Raw genomic sequence first — 24,428 nt, forward strand, 5'->3', positions numbered from 1 at the left:
TTTCACACTCAACGGTTTTCCCGTGTGTATCAAGAAGAACACCAAACCAAAGGACATCCAGAAACTGTGGGAAGCACTGGAGTCAACATGGACCAGCATCTCTGTGGAACGCTTTCAACACCTTGTAGAGTCCATGACCCGATGAACTGAGGCTGTTCTGAGGACAAACTCAATATTAGGAAGGTGTTCTTAATGTTTTGTACACCAACAGCAATACAGTTTGAATTGAATTTTTAATTAACCTAAACAGTCATAAACTATCTCTAGCATTTACTCTGCATGGACTTTATTAACTCTGAGGGCTGATGGGACATATCTATCCCCCCCCCCCCCCCCCCCCCCCCCCCCCCCAGGACCTGGGGAAGGTCAACTGACCCTAAATCTGTGTTTATGAGTAAACTAGTACCTGGGGAAGGTCAACTGACCCTAAATCTATGTTTATGAGTAAACTAGGACCTGGGGAAGGTCAACTGACCCTAAATCTGTGTTTATGAGTAAACTAGGACCTGGGGAAAGTCAACTGACCCTAAATCTGTGTTTATGAGTAAACTAGGACCTGGGGAAGGTCAACTGACCCTAAATCTGTGTTTATGAGTAAACTAGGAACTGGGGAAGGTCAACTGACCCTAAATCTGTGTTTATGAGTAAACTAGGACCTGGGGAAAGTCAACTGACCCTAAATCTGTGTTTATGAGTAAACTAGGACCTGGGGAAAGTCAACTGACCCTAAATCTGTGTTTATGAGTAAACTAGGACCTGGGGAAAGTCAACTGACCCTAAATCTGTGTTTATGAGTAAATTAGGACCTGGGGAAAGTCAACTGACCCTAAATCTGTGTTTATGAGTAAACTAGGACCTGGGGAAAGTCAACTGACCCTAAATCTGTGTTTATGAGTAAATTAGGACCTGGGGAAAGTCAACTGACCCTAAATCTGTGTTTATGAGTAAATTAGGACCTGGGGAAAGTCAACTGACCCTAAATCTGTGTTTATGAGTAAACTAGGACCTGGGGAAAGTCAACTGACCCTAAATCTGTGTTTATGAGTAAACTAGGACCTGGGGAAAGTCAACTGACCCTAAATCTGTGTTTATGAGTAAACTAGGACCTGGGGAAAGTCAACTGACCCTAAATCTGTGTTTACGAGTAAACTAGGACCTGGGGAAAGTCAACTGTGCCTATATCCACAAAGCATCTTGGAGGAGAAGTTCTGATCTAGGATCTGTCCATATACCCTCATTCATTCTGATCTAGGGTCTGTCCATATACCCTCATTCATTCTGATCTAGGGTCTGTCCATATACCCTCATTCATTCTGATCTAGGATCTGTCCATATACCCTCATTGATTCTGATCTAGGGTCTGTCCATATACCCTCATTGATTCTGATCTAGGGTCTGTCCATATACCCTCATTCATTCTGATCTAGGGTCTGTCCATATACCCTCATTCATTCTGATCTAGGGTCTGTCCATATACCCTCATTCATTCTGATCTAGGATCTGTCCATATACCCTCATTCATTCTGATCTAGGGTCTGTCCATATACCCTCATTCATTCTGATCTAGGATCTGTCCATATACCCTCATTCATTCTGATCTAGGGTCTGTCCATATACCCTCATTCATTCTGATCTAGGGTCTGTCCATATACCCTCATTCATTATGATCTAGGGTCTGTCCATATACCCTCATTCATTCTGATCTAGGGTCTGTCCATATACCCTCATTCATTCTGATCTAGGGTCTGTCCATATACCCTCATTCATTCTGATCTAGGGTCTGTCCATATACCCTCATTCATTCTTATCTAGGGTCTGTCCATATACCCTCATTCATTCTGATCTAGGGTCTGTCCATATACCCTCATTCGTTCTGATCTAGGGTCTGTCCATATACCCTCATTCATTCTGATCTAGGGTCTGTCCATATACCCTCATTCATTCTGATCTAGGGTCTGTCCATATACCCTCATTCATTCTGATCTAGAATCTGTCCATATACCCTCATTCATTCTGATCTAGGATCTGTCCATATACCCTCATTCATTCTGATCTAGAATCTGTCCATAATCTTTTAAGTTAATATTTAAAAGGCTAAACTGGTCCTAGATCAGCACTCTTCCTCTGAGATACTTTGTGGGATACGGTCCCTGATCCTAGACCTCTGTCTTTGAGTAACTAGTGGAATTGCATTGCCTGAGTAGGAACTAAAGTAAATGTAATCTTAATTAGATTACCATGTTGTCGCAGGAAATGTCCTGCACAGCAGTAATGCTAACTTTTAGTGTATTTAAGATTTAAAAATTATTATTAAGTTGGTATTATCCACTTTAAAATATCATACTTGATTTGCCCTAACCAAAATAATGTATCAACCCCTACATAATAATGTCCATGAATTATAATCCACATAATAATGTCCATGAATTATAATCCACATCATAATGTCCATGAATTATAATCCACATAATAATGTCCATGAATTATAATCCACATAATAATGTCCATGAATTATAATCCACATCATAATGTCCATGAATTATAATCCACATAATAATGTCCATGAATTATAATCCACATAATAATGTCCATGAATTATAATCCACATAATAATGTCCATGAATTATAATCCACATCATAATGTCCATGAATTATAATCCACATAATGATGTCCATGAATTATAATCCACATAATGATGTCCATGAATTATAATCCACATAATGATGTCCATGAATTATAATCCACATAATAATGTCCATGAATTATAATCCACATAATAATGTCCATGAATTATAATCCACATAATAATGTCCATGAATTATAATCCACATAATAATGTCCATGAATTATAATCCATATAATAATGTCCATGAATTATAATCCACATAATAATGTCCATGAATTATAATCCACATAATAATGTCCATGAATTATAATCCACATAATAATGCACATTTAGCTGCAGGATTATTTTGCTGCTGTGAGAAACTGGTTAAATTAAAATGTGTGTACTTATTTCCATGTATTTTTTTTGTACATATGAACAGTAACGCTTGATACAACTACAAATCTATTAAATACAATTTTAAAACTATCACACTCTGTCCTGACAAACGATGTTGGCATCGCTGACTCTCACGCTCTCTTTTGGCATATGACTCATTCACTCACTCACTCATTCATTCACTCACTCATTCATTCATTCACTCACTCATTCATTCATTCACTCACTCATTAATTAATTCACTCACCCATTCACTCATTAATTCACTCACTCATTCATCCACTTACTCATTCATTCATTCACTCACTCATTCATCCACTTACTCATTCATTCATTCACTCACTCATTCATCCACTTACTCATTAATTCATTCACTCATTCATATATAAGAATACGCCATGTTTTACTTACCATTGGCATCTCTCACCAAGCCTAGCTCTTTTCGGTGTTAGCCATAAGACTAAGCTGTCCCTAAAGTCAATTGAATTGCCAAAATGATAAAAACCTAATTATCCCACTCCTGTCTATACGGAAATATATAAAATCATTCCAAATAGGCTACTAAAGCGTGAGGACAGAGGATCATTAACTTGATCTTATTTTTTTTATTATGTTTGAAACTGCATTGCCTACATTCGGAAGGAAAGGCAGCATACCTCAACTAGCCACCGTGCTTCGATGATGATGATGTGATTCCTGTCATTGGAGGGTAGTGCTTCTACACCTGCATTGCTTGCTGTTTTTGCTTTTAGGCTGGGTTTCTGTACAGCACTTTGAGATATCAGCTGATGTACGAAGGGCTGTATAAATACATTTGATTTGATGTGTAATTTGGGCATGCCGTGCTGCAAATACCAATGACCTTTTATGTCTTGAATCTTGCCTTGGAGGCAGAATTTAGCCGATTCATCCGACAGATGAGCCAGCTACAAAGTCAAAAATCGGCTATATCATTAAACATTCAGAACAATACCAGTTCGCAGTGTAGTGAGGGTTAAGGTTCGGTTTAAAATAAGATCGGATTACGTGTCGGCTGTGCCATCTAGTGAGCACTCTGCAGAGCTGCCTCCAGGGAAAGATTCATCCCAACCTATGTCCAGCGGAAGCAGACATTTCTCATTTGATGATGCTTTAATCACCACAAGCATTGTTTTCTAGTCACAGACAGAGATATAGAGGGACAGTGCACGTGCACAGACAGACAGAGATATAGAGGGACCGTGCACGTGCACAGACAGACAGAGATATAGAGGGACAGTGCACGTGCACAGACAGACAGAGATATAGAGGGACCGTGCACAGACAGACAGAGATGTAGAGGGACTGTGCACAGACAGACAGAGATGTAGAGGGACTGTGCACGTGCTCAGACAGACAGAGATGTAGAGGGACTATGCACGTGCACAGACAGACAGAGATGTAGAGGGACCGTGCACAGACAGACAGAGATATAGAGGGACCGTGCACAGACAGACAGAGATGTAGAGGGACTGTGCACAGACAGACAGAGATGTAGAGGGACTGTGCACGTGCTCAGACAGACAGAGATGTAGAGGGACTATGCACGTGCACAGACAGACAGAGATGTAGAGGGACTGTGCACATGCACAGACAGGGCTCTACATGTGCAGACAGAGATATAGAGGGACCATGCACAGACAGACAGAGATATAGAGGGATCGTGCACGTGCTCAGACAGACAGAGATATAGAGGGACCGTGCACAGACAGACAGAGATGTAGAGGGACTGTGCACAGACAGACAGAGATGTAGAGGGACTGTGCACGTGCTCAGACAGACAGAGATGTAGAGGGACTATGCACGTGCACAGACAGACAGAGATGTAGAGGGACCGTGCACAGACAGACAGAGATATAGAGGGACCGTGCACAGACAGACAGAGATGTAGAGGGACTGTGCACAGACAGACAGAGATGTAGAGGGACTGTGCACGTGCTCAGACAGACAGAGATGTAGAGGGACTATGCACGTGCACAGACAGACAGAGATGTAGAGGGACCGTGCACAGACAGACAGAGATATAGAGGGACCGTGCACAGACAGACAGAGATGTAGAGGGACTGTGCACAGACAGACAGAGATGTAGAGGGACTGTGCACGTGCTCAGACAGACAGAGATGTAGAGGGACTATGCACGTGCACAGACAGACAGAGATGTAGAGGGACTGTGCACATGCACAGACAGGGCTCTACATGTGCAGACAGAGATATAGAGGGACCATGCACAGACAGACAGAGATATAGAGGGATCGTGCACGTGCTCAGACAGACAGAGATATAGAGGGACCGTGCACGTGCACAGACAGACAGAGATATAGAGGGACCGTGCACGTGCACAGACAGACAGAGATATAGAGGGACAGTGAACGTGCTCAGACAGAGATATAGAGGGACAGTGCACGTGCACAGACAGACAGAGATATAGAGGTTCATGGTTCATTCTTCATGGTTCATGGTTCATGGTTCCTGGTTCATGGTTCATGGTTCATGGTTCGGGCCCCTTAGTTCCAGTGAAGGGAAATCTTAACCCTACAGCATACAAGTACATTCTCCTCCCTAAGTTTGTTCTATTCACTGCTTTAGCACACTCTGCCAACCCGGATGTTCTAGCTGTGTCTGAATCCTGGCTTAGGAAGACCACCAAAAATTCAGACATTTTAATTCCAAACTACAACATTTTCAGACAAGATAGAACTGCCAAAGGGGGCGGTGTTGCAATCTACTGCAAAGATAGCCTGCAGAGTTCTGTCCTACTATCCAGGTCTGTACCCAAACAATTTGAACTTCTACTTTCTTCTACTTCTAACTTCTACTTTCTCTCTCACCGTTGCCGCCTGCTATAGACCACCCTCTGCCCCCAGCTGTGCTCTGGACACCATATGTGAACTGATTGCCCCCCATCTATCTTCAGAGCTCGTGCTGCTAGGCGACCTAAACTGGAACATGCTTAACACCCCAGCCATCCTACAGTCTAAACTTGATGCCCTCAATCTCACACAAATTATCAATGAACCTACCAGGTACCTCCCCAAAGCCTTAAACACGGGCACCCTCATAGATATCATCCTAACCAACTTCCCCTCTAAATACACCTCTGCTGTCTTCAACCAAGATCTCAGCGATCACTGCCTCATTGCCTGCATCCGTAATGGGTCAGCGGTCAAACGACCTCCTCTCATCACTGTAAAACGCTCCCTGAAACACTTCAGCGAGCAGGCCTTTCTAATCGACCTGGCCCGGGTATCCTGGAAGGATATTGACCTCATCCCGTCAGTAGAGGATGCCTGGATATTTTTTTAAAATGCCTTCCTAACCATCTTAAATAAGCATGCCCCATTCAAGAAATGTAGAACCAGGAACAGGTATAGCCCGTGGTTCACTCCAGACTTGACTGCCCTTGACCAGCACAAAAACATCCTGTGGCGTTCTGCATTAGCATCAAACAGCCCCCGTGATATGCAACTTTTCAGGGAAGTTAGGAACCAATATACACAGGCAGTTAGGAAAGCTAAGGCTAGCTCTTTCAAACAGAAATTTGCATCCTGTAGCACAAACTCCAAAAGGTTCTGGGACACTGTAAAGTCCATGGAGAATAAGAGCACCTCCTCCCAGCTGCTCACTGCAGAGGCTAGGAAACACTGTCACCACCGATAAAGCCACAATAATTTAACATTTCAAGAAGCATTTTTCTACGGCTGGCCATGCTTTCCACCTGGCTACCCCTACCCTGGTCAATAGCCCTGCACCCCCCACAGCAACTTGCCCAAGCCTCCCCATTTCTCCTTCACCCAAATCCAGATAGCTGATGTTCTGAAAGAGCTGCAAAATCTGGACACCTACAAATCAGCAGGGCTAGACAATCTGGACCCTCTCTTTCCAAAATGATCACCCAAAATTGTTGCAACCCCTATTACTAGCCTGTTCAACCTCTCTCTTTCATATTGTCTGAGATCCCTAAAGATTGGAAAACTGCCGCGGTCATCCCCCTCTTCAAAGGGGGAGACACTCTAGACCCTAACTGCTACAGACCTATATCCATCCTACCCTGTCTTTCTAAAGTCTTCGAAAGCCAAGTTAACAAACAGATTACCGACCATTTTGAATCCCACCGTACCTTCTCCGCTGTGCAATCTGGTTTCTGAGCTGGTCATGGGTGCACCTTAGCCACGCTCAAGGTCCTAAACGATATCATAACCGCCATCGATAAGAGACAATACTGTGAAGCTGTATTCATCGACCTGGCCAAGGCTTTTGACTCTATCAATCCCCAAATTCTCATCGCCAGACTCAACAGCCTTGGTTTCTCAAATGACTGCCTCGCCTGGTTCACCAACTACTTCTCAGACAGAGTTCAGTGTGTCAAATCGGAGGGCCTGTTGTCAGGACCTCTGGCAGTCTCTTTGGGGGGATACCACAGGGTTCAAATCTCAGGCCGACTCTTTTCTCTGTATACATCAATGATGTCGCTCTTGCTACTGGTAATTCTCTGATCCACCTCTACGCAGACGACAACATTCTGTATACTTCTGGCCCTTCTTTGGACACTGTGTTAACTAACCTCCAGTCGAGCTTCAATGCCATACAACTCTCCTTCCGTGGCCTCCAAATGCTCTTAAATGCAAGTAAAACTAAATGCATGCTCTTCAACCGATCACTGCCCGCGGTGGGGAAAAGAGAGAGAGGGAGAAAAAGGGACACTTATTGTGGACACATTCTATAACTATTCTCCCATGAATTATATACTTTGCACACAAACCGCCGACCCATTTGAAGAAGAAATCATGAATGTATTTACAGCCCCAGCCTCAACCCGTTTATCACTTTAGGAAACAATCCTTCTTGGGTTTTGGTGGAGTTTCCTGTGGGTGTAAGGCTCCGATTGTCCACAAGAGGTCACAATGTCCTCCTTCTGAGATGTCTGGCCTCTATGGGAGAACAGCTAATCAGCTGTACCAGTGATTGTCTGAGGTGAGCTTCTCGCCTCTTCCTCCTCGTGTAGGCATTCACGATTCGGACCACGATGGACATGAGCCGAAGCTCTTCGTCTCTCCGGTCCAAAGGAAGGTGGGTTAATTTCCTCACCTCGTGTTGAGGTTCAAAGCGTCAACCCGTCTAATAAATGTGCAGCTCTCCGCCTCACGTTTTCCTGATCTAAGGTTCATTTCGTTGGCAGTGCTCTTCATGCATTCTCGTCGAAGGGGATGGCTCCGTCCATCCGTCTGACATGCTCTCCGACCTCACTTGGGGCGCGGCTACTTACTTACGAACAGATAAAATCACATTCCTATCTTAACGAAAATGCTTGAATCATTTTTCATATCCTATGCACAATGCAGATCCTATGCAGATAAAGGGGTTTCCTTTCTAAGTTACAGTATTTCATCCATATAGTTATTAATGACATCACAAAATGAAAAGCAATATTTTATTCGTTTTCCTCATCTCCCCACTGACCATTCACCACATTCTTTATGTTAGAATTATTGTTCCATTATCCACTTTTTTGGACAAAGGGACATTCCTTGAGCCAATACTGGAGGGTAAAGAGAGAAAGTCTCCCTCACTTGTAATTTACGATAGGTGTGAACGGTCAACCATCCAGCTGCTCCCCCTCTCCCCTCTGTGGGGGAGAGAGAGGCCAGGTTACTGTCACCCCTCACCCCCAGTCATCAGACAGTATTGGATGATTTTCATGTTCAGTACGCATCCGCTATTTTGTTCATTTGCATCATTGTTATTAAACTCTCCTTCTGCTTCCCGACTCCCTAAACATCATTGAAAATAAAATAAAGATCACATCCCTGAGTCACCTTTGGTAGCGATTACAGCTGTGAGTCTTTCTGGGTACATTTTTAAGAGCTTTGCACATCTGGATTGTACGATATTCGCACACAATTTTTTTATTTATTCTTTATGCTCTGTCAAGTTGGTTGTTGATCATTGCAAGACAGCTATTTTCAAGTCTGGCCATAGATTTTCAAGCCGATTGTCACGGCCGTGGAAATAACTGGACCAAAGCGCAACGTGGTGAGAGTAAATATTCCTTTTATTTAGGATGACGCCGTCAAAAACAATAAATAACACAAACAACCGTGAAGCTTAATGCCTCAAACAAAGTTAACTACCCACAAAGACAGGTGGGAAAAAGGGCTGCCTAAGTATGGTTCCCAATCAGAGACAACGATAGACAGCTGTCCCTGATTGAGAACCCTACCCGGCCAAAACATAGAAATACAAAACATAGAAAATAGAACATAGAATGCCCACATCACACCCTGACCTAACCAAATAGATAAATAAAACGTCTCTCTAAGGTCAGGGCATGACACAGATTTATGTTCAAAATGTAACTGGGCCACTCAGGAACATTCACTGTTTTCTTGGTAAGCAACTCCAGTGTATATTTGGCCTTGTGTTTTAGTTTATTGTGCTGCTGAAAGGTGCACAACAGTGTCTGTTGGAAAACAGACTGAACCAGATTTTCCTCTCTGATTTTTCCTGTGCTTAGCTCTATTCTGTTTCTTTTCATGCTAAAAAAAACTCCCTAGTCATGCCAATGACAAAGATTCTCATAACATGATGCAGCCCCCCATCATCCTTGAAAATATGAAGAGTGGTACTCAGTGATGTGTTGTGTTTGCCCCAAATATAACACTTTGTATTCAGGACATAAAGTTAATTTCTTTGTCACATTTTTTGCAGTTTTCCTTTAATGCCTTATTACAAACAGGATGCATGTTTTGTAATATTTTTATTCTATACAGGCTTCCTCTTTTTCACTCTGTCACTTAGGTTAGTACTGTGGAGTAACTACAATGTTGTTGATCCATCCTCAGTTTTCTCCTATCACAGCCATTAAACTCTGTAACGTGGTGAAATCCCTGAGCAGTTTCCTTCCTCTCCGGAAACTGAGTTGGGAAGTACGCCTGTGTCTTGTTGTGACTGGGTGTATTGATACACCACTCAAAGTGTAATTAATAACTTCACCATAATTAAAGGGTTACTCAATGTCTGCTTTTTTATTTTTACCCATCTACCAATAGGTGCCCTTCTTTGCGAGGCATTGGAAAATCTCCCTGGTCTTTGTGGTTGAAAGTCACTGCTCGACTGAGGGGCCTTACAGATAATTGTATGTGTGGGGTACAGAGATGAGGTAGTCCTTTAAAAATCATGTGAAACACTATTATTGCACACAGAGTGAGTCCATGCAACTTATTATGTAACTTGTTAAGCAAATATTTACTCCTGAACTTATTTAGTTCGTGCTTCTACACCTGCATTGCTTGCTGTTTGGGGTTTTAGGCTGGGCTTCTGTACAGCACTTTGAGATATCAGCTGATGTAAGAAGGGCTTTATAAATAAATGTGATTTGATTTAGGCTTGCCATAACAAAAGGGTTGAATATTTATTGACTCAAAACATTTCAGCTTTTCATTTTCAATACAGTTTGTAAACATTTCTAAAAACTAAATTCCACTGACATTATAGTGTATTGTGTGTAGGCCAGTGACACAAAATCTCACTTTAATCCATTTTATATTTAGGCTGTAACACAACCCCCTATCCACATCGACGGGACAGCAGTGAAGAAGGTGGAAAGTTTTAAGTTCCTCAGCGTACATATCACTGACAAACTGAAATGGTCCACCCACACAGACAGTGTGGTGAAGAAGGCGTAACAGCACCTCTTCAACCTCAGGAGGCTGAAAAAATTTAGCTTTTCACCTAAAACCCTCACAAGCTTTAACAGATGCACAATTGAGAGCATTCTGTCTCACCGCCTGGTACGGCAACTGCACCGCCCACAACCGCAGGGCTCCAGAGAGTGGTGCGGTCTGCACAACGCATCACCGGGGGAAAACTACCTGCCCTCCAGGACACTATCTATCTCAAGGCCATCAGACTGTTAAATAGCCATCACTAGCACAGAGAGGCTGCTGCCTACAGTGGTCCTTCCTTTATAAGTTGTGGTGTAACATGCCTCTTACTAACAGTTTTGTGATTTTACTTCGTGGTTATGGTGAGTTTTATCAGAATCATTCATTTCATCTATTTTATCTCAGGGTTTAGTAAAACAGCACCATCTGGTGGCCGGAACTGTGTCTGCGGTGCTACTTGTTTATTACTACTTGACTAGCCTCATCGAGAACCAGCCGTGACAACGACGGGATTTTGGCGGCATGGCAACGAGCGACTACTACTTGACCGACCCAGAATAATTCAACTAGTTTCACTACTTGATGGGACTGACACAGAAACTAGAGAGTACTTGATGAGACTGACACAGAAACTAGAGAGTAGGAAGCGTTGTTGTTGTCGTTGAAGAATTTGCTTTCATTTTAATTTGCCATAATCTACAGAGTTTGTCTGCTAAACAAACATTACAATCCTCTGGATGAGATATCTGTTATGTTGTGTGTGTCAATAAGTGTGTGAGTGTGTTTCATTTTATTTATTTATTGAACCTTTATTTAACTAGGCAAGTCAGTTAAGAACAAATTCTTATTTTACAATGACGGCCTACACCAGCCAAACCCGGACGACGCTGAGCCAATTGTGCGCCGCCCTATGGGACTCCCAATCACGGCCGGATGTGATACAGCCTGGATTCAAACCAGATACTGCAGTGATGCCTCTTGCACTGAGATGTAGTTTCTTAGACCACTGCTCCACTCGGGGGCCCATATTGGGTCATGCTGTGTGTGTGTGTGTCATGCAGTGTGTGTGTGTGTCAAGCAGTGTGTGTGTGTGTGTCATGCAGTGTGTGTGTGTTTGTCATGCAGTGTGTGTGTGTTTGTCATGCAGTGTGTGTGTGTGTGTCAAGCAGTGTCGTGTCATGCAGTGTGTGTGTGTATCATGCAGTGTGTGTGTATCATGCAGTGTGTGTGTATCATGCAGTGTGTGTGTGTGTGTATCATGCAGTGTGTGTGTAGCAGAGCGCCCTCAGTGTGTGTGTGTGTATCATGCAGTGTGTGTGTGTGTGTGTATCATGCAGTGTGTGTGTGTGTGTATCATGCAGTGTGTGTGTGTATCATGCAGTGTGTGTGTATCATGCAGTGTGTGTGCAGCAGAGCGCCCTCAGTGTGTGTCTGAAGGACCTCATGCGATAGGCGTAGAGCAGCGGGTTAAGGGCAGAGTTGGCGTGGGACAGTAGTATGGCTGCCAGGGTGAGGGGCAGGGGCACGTGGCAGCGCGGGCACATCAACGTAACACAGTTCAGGAAGTGGAGAGGCAGCCAGCACAGCATAAACAGGAACAACACCAGGAACAGAGAGGTGGCCTTCCTCACCTCACGGCGCATACGCACCGTTCGCTTATACTCGCTGACACCGGACCCACACCTGTCCTTCATTGGACCTCTGGACTCAGACTTGGATTCACTGGCTACCACAGACCCAGAATCAGTTCTAACACAGCCACTAGCATGGCTAGTCATCTCCGCAGCATTTCCACTCCAACTCTCACCCTCTGACCATTTATTCCCAGCTCCTCCCCACACTGATACCCCACTAACACCCCAAGCCTCAACCCTAGCCCTCTTTCCAGCCCCAGCCTCAACCCTAGCCCTTTTTCCAGCCCCAGCCTCAACCCTAGCCCTCTTTCCAGCCCCAGCCTCAACCCTAGTTGTCTTTCCAGCCCCAGCCTCAACCCTAGTCGTCTTTCCAGCCCCAAACTCAACCCTAGCCCTCTTTCCAGCCCCAGCGTCATCCACTCTGCTCCCAGCCCCAGTCCCACAATCCCTGGTATCAGGCCAGGCTGGTCCCCTCTCTCCCTCCCTGGTATCAGGCCAGGCTGGTCCCCTCTCTCCATCCCTGGTATCAGGCCTGGCTGGTCCACTCTCTCCATCCCTGGTATCAGGCCAGGCTAGTCCACTCTCTCCATCCCTGGTATCAGGCCTGGCTGGTCCACTCTCTCCATCCCTGGTATCAGGCCTGGCTGGTCCACTCTCTCCATCCCTGGTATCAGGCCTGGCTGGTCCACTCTCTCCATCCCTGGTATCAGGCCTGGCTGGTCCACTCTCTCCATCACTGGTATCAGGCCTGGCTGGTCCACTCTCTCCATCCCTGATATCAGGCCTGTCTGGTCCCATCTCTCCATCCCTGATATCAGGCCTGGCTGGTCCCATCTCTCCATCTCTGGTATCAGGCCTGGCTGTTCCCATCTCTCCATCCCTGATATCAGGCCTGGCGGGTCCCATCTCTCCATCCCTGATATCAGGCCTGGCTGGTCCCATCTCTTCATCCCTGGTATCAGGCCTGGCTGGTCCCATCTCTCCATCCCTGGTATCAGGTCTGGCTGGTCCACTCTCTCCATCCCTGGTATCAGGCCTGGCTTGTCCCCTCTCTCCATCCCTGGTATCAGATCTGGCTGGTCCCATCTCTCCATCTGTGGTATCAGGCCTGGCTGGTCCCCTCTCTCCATCCCTGGTATCAGGTCTGGCTGGTCCCCTCCCGGCAGCGATGCGTCTGAGCTGCTGTCGGACCGTGAGGAAGATGTGACCGTAGATGATAAACATGACCACCAGGGGAACCAGCACGCAGCCCAAGAAGTTGAAGTAGACCATATAACTCAAATTGACCACACAGGGGAAGAGACAGGCCCTGAAAATAAAAAGTGAAGAGATTACACTTTTCATTTTAATTTAATACAGCATTATTTTTTTATAGAATTTAGTTAGCGTATAATTTAAATTTGAAAGTTCAAGTGAACCATATACTGGTGACAACCAGGTAGTTACAGATTGTAAGATTAACATTTAAATACAGATTTTAAGAAGGAAAAATGTTCAATGTCACGTTATGATACGTACCCAGAAGGTGGCAGTGATTCGTGCCAGCCCATCAGAGGGATGGAACCAGAGAATAGGGCCAGACACCAGGTGAGGATCAGGGCCAGCCGGGCGTTCCTGATTCATTTTTATTTTTGGGGTAAAACAATTAGAATACCGTTTTAAAAGTACAAACGGAACCCAGAGGATGACACATGAAAGCGTAAAAACATTTATTTCCAATGTGGTCCTGGGTGTCGGCCAATGCAGGACATAACACATACATGGTAATACACAGGAAAACACATGGCTAGCAGCTAACTAGCCTCCTTCACCTGGCTGGACTATGCTCAGCAGCTAACTAGCCTCATTCACCTGGCTGGACTATGATCAGCTAACTAGTCTACATCCACCTGGCTGGACTATGATCAGCAGCTAACTAGTCTACATCCACATGGGTGGACTATGATCAGCTAACTAGTCTACATCCACCTGGGTGGACTATGATCAGCAGCTAACTAGCCTCATTCACCTGGGTGGACTATGATCAGCAGCTAACTAGTCTCATTCACCTGGGTGGACTATGATCAGCTAACTAGTCTACATCCACCTGGGTGGACTATGATCAGCTAACTAGTCTACATCCACCTGGCTGGACTATGATCAGCAGCTAACTAGTCTACATCCACCTGGGTGGACTATGATCAGCAGCTAACTAGTCTACATCCACCTGGGTGGACTATGATCAGCAGCTAACTAGCCTCATCCACCTGGGTGGACTATGATCAGCTAACTAGTCTACATCCACCTGGGTGGACTATGATCAGCTAACTAGTCTACATCCACCTGGGTGGACTATGATCAGCAGCTAACTAGCCTCATTCACCTGGCTGGACTATGATCAGCAGCTAACTAGCCTCATCCACCTGGCTGGACTATGATCAGCAGCTAACTAGCCTCATTCACCTGGCTGGACTATGATCAGCAGCTAACTAGCCTCATTCACCTGGGTGGACTATAATCAGCAGCTAACTAGCCTCATTCACCTGGGTGGACTATGATCAGCAGCTAACTAGTCTACATCCACCTGGGTGGACTATGATCAGCAGCTAACTAGTCTACATCCACCTGGGTGGACTATGATCAGCTAACTAGCCTCATTCACCTGGGTGGACTATGATCAGCAGCTAACTAGTCTACATCCACCTGGGTGGACTATGATCAGCAGCTAACTAGCCTCAATCACCTGGGTGGACTATGATCAGCAGCTAACTAGCCTCATTCCCCTGGCTGGACTATGATCAGCAGCTAACTAGTCTCATTCACCTGGGTGGACTATGATCAGCAGCTAACTAGTCTACATCCACCTGGGTGGACTATGATCAGCAGCTAACTAGCCCTATACACCTGGGTGGGCTATGATTAGCAACTAACTAGTCTCATCCACCTGGGTGGCCTATTATCAGCAGCTAACTAGTCTACATCCACCTGGGTGGACTATGATCAGCAGCTAACTAGCCCTATACACCTGGGTGGGCTATGATTAGCAACTAACTAGTCTCATCCACCTGGGTGGCCTATTATCAGCAGCTAACTAGCCTCATCCACCTGGGTGGCCTACTATCAGCAGCTAACTAGCCTCATCCACCTGGGTGGACTATGATCAGCAGCTAACTAGCCTCATCCACCTGGGTGACCTACCTGGGGCTCACGATCCTCTGGTACTGGAGCGGCAGCAGGATGGCCACGTAGCGCTCTGCGGCTACCGCTAGCAGGCTGAGGATGGAGCTCTGGGTTAGCACGATGAGCACGCTCAGGAGGAGCAGACACAGAGGCAGGTTGTGGCGCGGCTCGCCCAAGTCGGTCAACACGGCGCACGGGATCGCCAGCACGCCCACAAAGATGTCGGCCACCGAAAGCGACACCTGGGAAAGTTGAATGGGGAGAGATAAGTTCCTTTTGAAGTTCCTTTGGTTCCTATTAGCTCATCTTCTCCACAGAGTTTGATAGAGGACTCATATTAATATGTGTGCCATCATGATATTTGTAGAGTAGTAAATTTTCATCTCGTGTTTGAAAAAAAGCGTACGGGTTTAATATTGGTGATTTACCCGCCACCTGCAGTGCAGGAGTACTGAACCAAATCTTATTGTTACTTTATTGTGGCCACTAGGTGGCGGCGATATAGCGTCAAGCCATTTACTAATCATAAACAATCCAATTTGAAGAAGACAATCCTCAGACCATTGGCTGATCGCTCCCAACCATAGGAATCCCCACCCAGTTGACTACTTTGAAATGGTGGGAGTCCTGAATGGCAATGCCCATGCTAAAAACAGGTTTTTATCCATCCAGAGTCATCTATCTATCTCTTTTGATCTTCCTTCTTCCCATAGGGACCTTTTTAACAGTGTAACACGTTTCTCAGCCTCTCACCAGGAAGTAGTTGGTGACGGTGCGCAGCTTCCGGTTTCGGTTCACGGCCAGACAGACCAGGAAATTCCCAGCGATAGCGAGGAGAGCGATGAGCAGCTCAGCGGCGATGTAGGGCCAAGTAATACTGGGGACGGGGCTACTGGAGAGTTGGAATGCATCACAACTATCCCTGGTACTGATGTTCATACTGGTAATACTACCTGCTGATAAACACACACACACACACACACACACACACACACACACACACACACACACACACACACACACACACACACACACACCACAGTAAAATACAGTTCATGTTCAGATCATTTTATTATGACACTTTTTCCTTCAGCTAGCAGATTTACGTTTACCTAGAGCTGGTTATTAAGAGGTTAGGCTATGTTAAAGAGGATAGAATTGAGACACAATGGTACCTGTGTACCTGACTGTTAAGATAGACCATCCTCCTCCCACTGTCACTCAGCTGTCTTCTGACCTGTCGTCTACAGACTGAAAACACCTCCTCCCACTGTCACTCAGGTGTCTTCTGACCTGTCGTCTACAGACTGAAAACACCTCCTCCCACTGTCACTCAGCTGTCTTCTGACCTGTCGTCTACAGACTGAAAACACTTCCTCATGATATTTTAAAATATGAACTGTTCACTCATTCTTTGCTCTGCCTATTCCTTGTGCTCACCTGCTAAGCCGTGAAATCGACCCCGACTATTGACAAGCACACACACACACACACACACACACACACACACACACACACACACAGACACACAGACACACACACTGTGTGCTTTTCTCTTTAACCAGTCTGATAGTGGATGTAAGTTCATTCAAACAGCAGCTGGTGATGAATAGATTCATTTTCTTTCAACAGTCGATTGCATGTACAGTATGGACACAGAACATTCATTGAAAACAATCCCTCTAATAACATCCCAGAAAAAACAAAATTGGTTCTGTGAAAGTTCACAGAACATTTGTTAGGTCGCGGCAAATGTTCTCATAACACAGTTGTGCTCATGATCATAGAATGTTTGTATAAAACATTTGCCTGATGTTGCAAGAATGTTCCTAGAACACATTTTAATCTGTTATTTTAAAAAGGTTCCCAGAACGTTTTATTAGGTCGTGGGTACAGTCTGACGGTAACATTGTGGGGATGTCCCAAAGCACAAAAACCTGTCTAGTTGTGTGGATGATTCTACAATGTTTCTTTTAGGGTGCCAAAAAACAGTCACCTGACTGTTACAAGAACGTTCCCAGAAATATTATTTAGGTTGTGGGAAGTTTGTGGAGATATGTGGGTACAGTCTGACGGGAACATTGTGGGGATGTCCCAAAGCACAAAAACATTCCAAGTTCTGCTGACATTCAGATAATATTTTTTATCAGGGTGCACAAACCATTCCTTTGATGTTGCTAGAACGTTGACAGAACAATCTTTCACTTCTTTATAGATTCCCCAGAACATTTAAAATCTCTTCGAGCTAGTGGGCACTATTTTCACATCCGGATGAAAAGCGTGCCCAAAGTAAACTGCCTGTTACTCAGGCCCAGAAGCTAGGATATGGATATGCATATGTATTGGATAGAAAACACTCTACAGTTTCTAAAACTGTTACAATAATGTCTGTGAGTATAACAGAACTGATTTAGCAGGCGAAACCCCAAGCACAATCCATCCAGGGAAATTTGGTTTTGAGGTCATTGTGTTTTCCAATAACTTTCTATGGGAAACCTGATTTATTAGGGCCCAGATTGCAGTTCCTATGGCTTCCACTAGATGTCAACAGTCGTTAGAAATTGTTCGATGTTTTTCTTTTGAGAAATTAAGAAGTAGTCCTATTCCTTCCATGTGTCACTCAGATAGACTCAAGTCTTTTGGTGCGCGTGAACAGGAGCGCGTGAACAGGAGCGCGTGAACAGGAGCGCGCTCCTCATTACTTTTCTCCGGTATTGGAAACAGTTTATACTGTCTTAAATTTGATTGATTATTTACATTTTAGGGTACCTGAGGTTGGATAAGAAACAATGTTTGAAATGTTTGGACCAAGTTTACAGGTAACTTATTAGATACTTTGTAGTCATGTTGGGTGAGTTGGAACCGGTGTATTTCTGAATCAAACTCGCCAAATAAATGGAAATTTTGGGGACATAAAGAAGGAATTTATCGAACAAAACGACCATTCATTGTGTCACTGAGACATTTGGGATTGCAAAAAGATGAAGATCTTCAAAGGTTATATCGCTATTTCTGACATTCGTGTCGCACCTGCCTGCCTGGTTGCAAAATGGTTTCCATGTTTTGCATGCGTGGCGCTGTCCTCAGATAATCGCATGGTGTGCTTTCGCCTTAAAGCCTTTATTAAATCTGACAGAGCGGCTGGATTAACAAAATGTTAAGCTTTATTTTGATGTATTACACTTGTATTTATATGAATGTTAAATATTTATATTTCTGTAGTTTGAATTTGGCGCACTGAAATTTCACCAGACGTTCCCGCTGACGGGATTCGAGCTCAAAGGATCCCTAAGAGGATCCCTTAACATTTAACTAGTTTGTGAGAACAGTGTGGCTACATCACAAAAGATAGGTTCTCAAAACACAAAATATGCTCAGTTGTGATGACATTAATACAATGTTTAAGTTCAATTGTACAGGACATTCCTATAATGTTGTAAAAATGTTGACAGAACACCTGGTCTAAGTTATTTAAAAGGTTCCCAGAACATTTAAATAAATTACGGGAGTAGCAATAATAATATTCACACAATGTTCCACAATTTCCAAACAAGTCAGTTTTTATGACGTTCATGGCATATGTGTTTTAGGTTTGACATAATATTCCATTGATGTTCACACAGTATACGTTTTACCTGTCTTGGAGGTCCTCGAAACCTTTTGAAAATGCTATATGTAAGTTTTGCCTAATATTACCACAACATTCTCAGTGTGCAAATGTATAGCTTCTTTAAGCAGACTGGAATACATCCCCATTATGTTTCTCTACAGATTGGAATACATCCCCATTATGTTTCCCTATAGACTGGAATACATCCCCATTATGTTTCTCTATAGACTGGAATACATCCCCATTATGTTTCTCTATAGACTGGAATACATCCCCATTATGTTTCTCTATAGACTGGAATACATCCCCATTATGTTTCTCTACAGACTGGAATACATCTCCATTATGTTTCTCTATAGACTGGAATACATCCCCATTATGTTTCCCTATAGACTGGAATACATCCCCATTATGTTTCTCTATAGACTGGAATACATCCCCATTATGTTTCTCTACAGATTGGAATACATCCCCATTATGTTTCTCTATAGACTGGAATACATCCCCAATCTTTATTTCATCCAGATTTACAAATCTAGTCAGAAATGCAGAATTTAGATGATGAACTGTAGCAGTATGTATAACAGGGGTCTCCAACTTCTTCTAGCATGAGAGCTACTTTTAAATTAAATGTGAGCTAGTTATTTTTTTTCCTAGCTTTCAAATAGGCACATTCTTCTCTTCTCCCCTGCAACTCTTCCTGGGTCCTTAGTGTACTATATTATCAACTCTTCCTGGGTCCTTAGTGTACTATATTATCAACTCTTCCAGGGTCCTTAGTGTACTATATTATCAACTCTTCCTGGGTCCTTAGTGTACTATATTATCAACTCTTCCTGGGTCCTTAGTGTACTATATTATCAACTCTTCCAGGGTCCTTAGTGTACTATATTATCAACTCTTCCAGGGTCCTTAGTGTACTATATTATCAACTCTTCCAGGGTCCTTAGTGTACTATATTATCAACTCTTCCAGGGTCCTTAGTGTACTTACTATATTATCAACTCTTCCAGGGTCCTTAGTGTACTATATTATCAACTCTTCCAGGGTCCTTAGTGTACTATATTATCAACTCTTCCAGGGTCCTTAGTGTACTTACTATATTATCAACTCTTCCTGGGTCCTTAGTGTACTATATTATCAACTCTTCCAGGGTCCTTAGTGTACTATATTATCATCTCTTCCAGGGTCCTTAGTGTACTTACTATATTATCAACTCTTCCAGGGTCCTTAGTGTACTATATTATCAACTCTTCCAGGGTCCTTAGTGTACTATATTATCAACTCTTCCAGGGTCCTTAGTGTACTATATTATCAACTCTTCCTGGGTCCTTAGTGTACTATATTATCAACTCTTCCAGGGTCCTTAGTGTACTTACTATATTATCAACTCTTCCAGGGTCCTTAGTGTACTATATTATCAACTCTTCCAGGGTCCTTAGTGTACTATATTATCAACTCTTCCAGGGTCCTTAGTGTACTATATTATCAACTCTTCCAGGGTCCTTAGTGTACTATATTATCAACTCTTCCTGGGTCCTTAGTGTACTATATTATCAACTCTTCCAGGGTCCTTAGTGTACTATATTATCAACTCTTCCTGGGTCCTTAGTGTACTATATTATCAACTCTTCCAGGGTCCTTAGTGTACTATATTATCAACTCTTCCAGGGTCCTTAGTGTACTTACTATATTATCAACTCTTCCAGGGTCCTTAGTGTACTATATTATCAACTCTTCCTGGGTCCTTAGTGTACTTTATTATCAACTCTTCCCAGGGTCCTTAGTGTACTATATTATCAACTCTTCCTGGGTCCTTAGTGTACTATATTATCAACTCTTCCTGGGTCCTTAGTGTACTATATTATCAACTCTTCCAGGGTCCTTAGTGTACTATATTATCAACTCTTCCTGGGTCCTTAGTGTACTATATTATCAACTCTTCCAGGGTCCTTAGTGTACTATATTATCAACTCTTCCAGGGTCCTTAGTGTACTATATTATCAACTCTTCCAGGGTCCTTAGTGTACTATATTATCAACTCTTCCAGGGTCCTTAGTGTACTATATTATCAACTCTTCCAGGGTCCTTAGTGTACTATATTATCAACTCTTCCTGGGTCCTTAGTGTACTATATTATCAACTCTTCCTGGGTCCTTAGTGTACTATATTATCAACTCTTCCAGGGTCCTTAGTGTACTATATTATCAACTCTTCCTGGGTCCTTAGTGTACTATATTATCAACTCTTCCAGGGTCCTTAGTGTACTATATTATCAACTCTTCCAGGGTCCTTAGTGTACTTACTATATTATCAACTCTTCCAGGGTCCTTAGTGTACTATATTATCAACTCTTCCAGGGTCCTTAGTGTACTATATTATCAACTCTTCCAGGGTCCTTAGTGTACTATATTATCAACTCTTCCAGGGTCCTTAGTGTACTATATTATCAACTCTTCCAGGGTCCTTAGTGTACTATATTATCAACTCTTCCTGGGTCCTTAGTGTACTATATTATCAACTCTTCCAGGGTCCTTAGTGTACTATATTATCAACTCTTCCTGGGTCCTTAGTGTACTATATTATCAACTCTTCCTGGGTCCTTAGTGTACTTACTATATTATCAACTCTTCCAGGGTCCTTAGTGTACTATATTATCAACTCTTCCAGGGTCCTTAGTGTACTATATTATCAACTCTTCCAGGGTCCTTAGTGTACTATATTATCAACTCTTCCAGGGTCCTTAGTGTACTATATTATCAACTCTTCCAGGGTCCTTAGTGTACTATATTATCAACTCTTCCTGGGTCCTTAGTGTACTATATTATCAACTCTTCCTGGGTCCTTAGTGTACTATATTATCAACTCTTCCAGGGTCCTTAGTGTACTATATTATCAACTCTTCCAGGGTCCTTAGTGTACTATATTATCAACTCTTCCAGGGTCCTTAGTGTACTATATTATCAACTCTTCCAGGGTCCTTAGTGTACTATATTATCAACTCTTCCAGGGTCCTTAGTGTACTATATTATCAACTCTTCCAGGGTCCTTAGTGTACTATATTATCAACTCTTCCAGGGTCCTTAGTGTACTATATTATCAACTCTTCCAGGGTCCTTAGTGTACTATATTATCAACTCTTCCTGGGTCCTTAGTGTACTATATTATCAACTCTTCCAGGGTCCTTAGTGTACTATATTATCAACTCTTCCAGGGTCCTTAGTGTACTATATTATCAACTCTTCCAGGGTCCTTAGTGTACTATATTATCAACTCTTCAAAGAGTGTGCAAAGCTGTCATCAAGGCAAAGAGTGGCTACTTTGAAAAATATAAAATATATTTTGAATTGTTTAACACTTTTTTGGTTGCTACATGATTCCATACGAGTTATTTCATAGTCTTCACTATCTTCACTACTAGAAAATAGTAAAAATAAAGATAAATCCTGGAATGAGTAGGTGTGTCCAAACTTTTGCCTGGTACTGTAAGCTCATTCTAGTATTTCTACTACTGTATTTACTACTACTGTACTTCTGTACTTACGTAGTTTTTTGGCTGGTTATGACACCTACACAAGTGTGACAAAACCCTATTTTTTTTTAAACGTGTTTTTTCCCTGCCAACAAGTTTCCTTATGTTTGAAAGTTTGTTTCTAGTTAGGGATAGGCGGTACGCAAATGTCTCAACCGGCCAATTGCCAGGGAAAATGCAGAGCGCCAGATTCAAATAAAATACTATGAAATTCAAACTTTCATTAAATCACACATGTAACATATTCAATTAAAGCTACACTCGTTGTGAATCCAGCCAACATGTCAGATTTTAAAAATGCTTTTCCGCGGAAGCATAAGAAGCTATTATCTGATGGCCTGCACCATCTGCACCAGCAGTAAACAAAGGAGTTAGCATATTTCAACCCTGCAGGCGCTACACAAAACGCTGAAATAAAATATAAAACATGCATTACCTTTGACGAGCTTCTTTTGTTGGCACTCCAATATGTCCCATAAACATCACGAATGGTCCTTTTGTTCGATTAATTCCGTCCATAAATATCCAAAATGATCCAGAAAAAAACAGCTTACAAAAAATGCAGCATCACTACAAAATATTTCAAAAGTTGCCTATAAACTTTGCCAAAACATTTCAAACTACTTTTGTAATACAACTTTGGGTATTTTTAAACGTTAATAATCAATCAAATTGAAGACGGGGCAATCTGTGTTCAATACAGGAATGAAAACAAACCAGCGCCACTTTTCTTCAAGTCTTGCGCAACTCACAAAAGTGTACCCAGTTCCTAGTTGGTCTACTTCCTCATTGCACAAAGGAATAACCTCAACCAAATTCCAAAGACTGGCGACATCCAGTGGAAGCGGTAGGAACTGAAAACAGGTTCCTAAGAAATATCCCTTGGCAATAACAGCCAGGGAACAGAGAGAGGCAAAAAAATGAAATCACTCTGAACAGTTAGTCCTGGGGTTTTGCCTGCTACATAAGTTATGTTATACTCACAGACATGATTCAAACAGTTTTAGAAACTACAGTGTTTTCTATCCCAATCTACTAATAATATGCATATCTTATATTCTTGGCATGAGTACCAGGAGGTTGAAATTGGGCACGCTATTTATCCAAAAGTGAAAATTCTGCCACCTAGCCCCAAGAGGTTAAATCCGTTGTTGTTATTGTTATGAATTCTCTAAAGTCACAAATGAGTAGCTGTACCAACTTCTACTTGTACTGTATATTATAATTATTTTATATTTCTTTCACATTTGAATGAATGTGTATTTGGGTGTTTTTCACCATGCCTATTACTTCACACAAGACAAGGAGGATAGGAAAGAGAAAATCAATCATACGATACACAAGAAAATTAAATGTACTTACTTGAGTCACCTAGAGGTGTCATCACGGCAGGAGCTGCGCACTGTCCAGTCCCCTCCCGTCTTTCCAGTGTGGGGTGAAGACCATTCTAGAACACTCAGAACACTCAAAAACACTAAGGCAACTCTAGAACACTCAGAACACTAAGGCAACTCTAGAACACTCAAAAACACTAAGGCAACTCTAGAACACTCAGAACACTCAAAAACACTAAGGCAACTCTAGAACACTCAGAACACTCAAAAACACTAAGGCAACTCTAGAACACTCAGACTGGATCTCAAAGATGACTGCAGAACACTCGGGATGGAACTAATTCTGGACACTAATTCGGAACTAGTAGATATCACTTGAGGATCAGTATGTCCACATCCCTGGTGTATGTTTCTCTCTCTCTCTCTGTGTGTTTGTGTGATTAGAGATTAATCACAAAGCACACTCCAACACAAT

The 24,428-nt window shown here is 43.0% G+C and overlaps 1 protein-coding gene across 2 annotated transcripts; it reads right to left on the bottom strand.

The window, feature by feature from the left end:
- Positions 1-12,035: 12,035 nt before the first annotated feature.
- On the bottom strand, positions 12,036-24,417 carry LOC118944314 (probable G-protein coupled receptor No9). 2 transcript variants are annotated; one of them, XM_036962840.1, is made up of 5 exons: positions 23,982-24,417; positions 16,231-16,430; positions 15,496-15,719; positions 13,837-13,932; positions 12,036-13,627 (listed from the first exon to the last, which is right to left on the bottom strand). In XM_036962840.1, the coding sequence occupies exons 1-5, from the start codon at positions 24,001-24,003 to the stop codon at positions 12,076-12,078; spliced, it is 2,094 nt and encodes a 697-aa protein (XP_036818735.1). In that variant the 5' UTR covers positions 24,004-24,417; the 3' UTR covers positions 12,036-12,075. The 2 variants fall into 2 exon arrangements, with proteins under 2 accessions (XP_036818735.1, XP_036818734.1); XM_036962839.1 differs by having other exon boundaries at positions 16,231-16,433.
- Between the last annotated feature and the right edge of the window lie 11 nt (positions 24,418-24,428).

This window comes from Oncorhynchus mykiss, chromosome 25, assembly GCF_013265735.2.
Source record: "Oncorhynchus mykiss isolate Arlee chromosome 25, USDA_OmykA_1.1, whole genome shotgun sequence".
NCBI classification, from domain to species: Eukaryota; Metazoa; Chordata; class Actinopteri; order Salmoniformes; family Salmonidae; genus Oncorhynchus; species Oncorhynchus mykiss.

What these genes read in the sequence shown, in the direction of transcription:
- LOC118944314 (XM_036962839.1), bottom strand. Translation starts at nt 24,003, where the DNA reads ATGACACCTCTAGGTGACTCAA. An exon ending in CAGAGGATCGTGAGCCCCAG is followed by an intron (nt 13,933 to 15,495) that starts GTAGGTCACCCA and finishes AAAATGAATCAG; the next exon opens with GAACGCCCGGCTGGCCCTGA. An exon ending in GAATCACTGCCACCTTCTGG is followed by an intron (nt 13,628 to 13,836) that starts GTACGTATCATA and finishes TTTTATTTTCAG; the next exon opens with GGCCTGTCTCTTCCCCTGTG.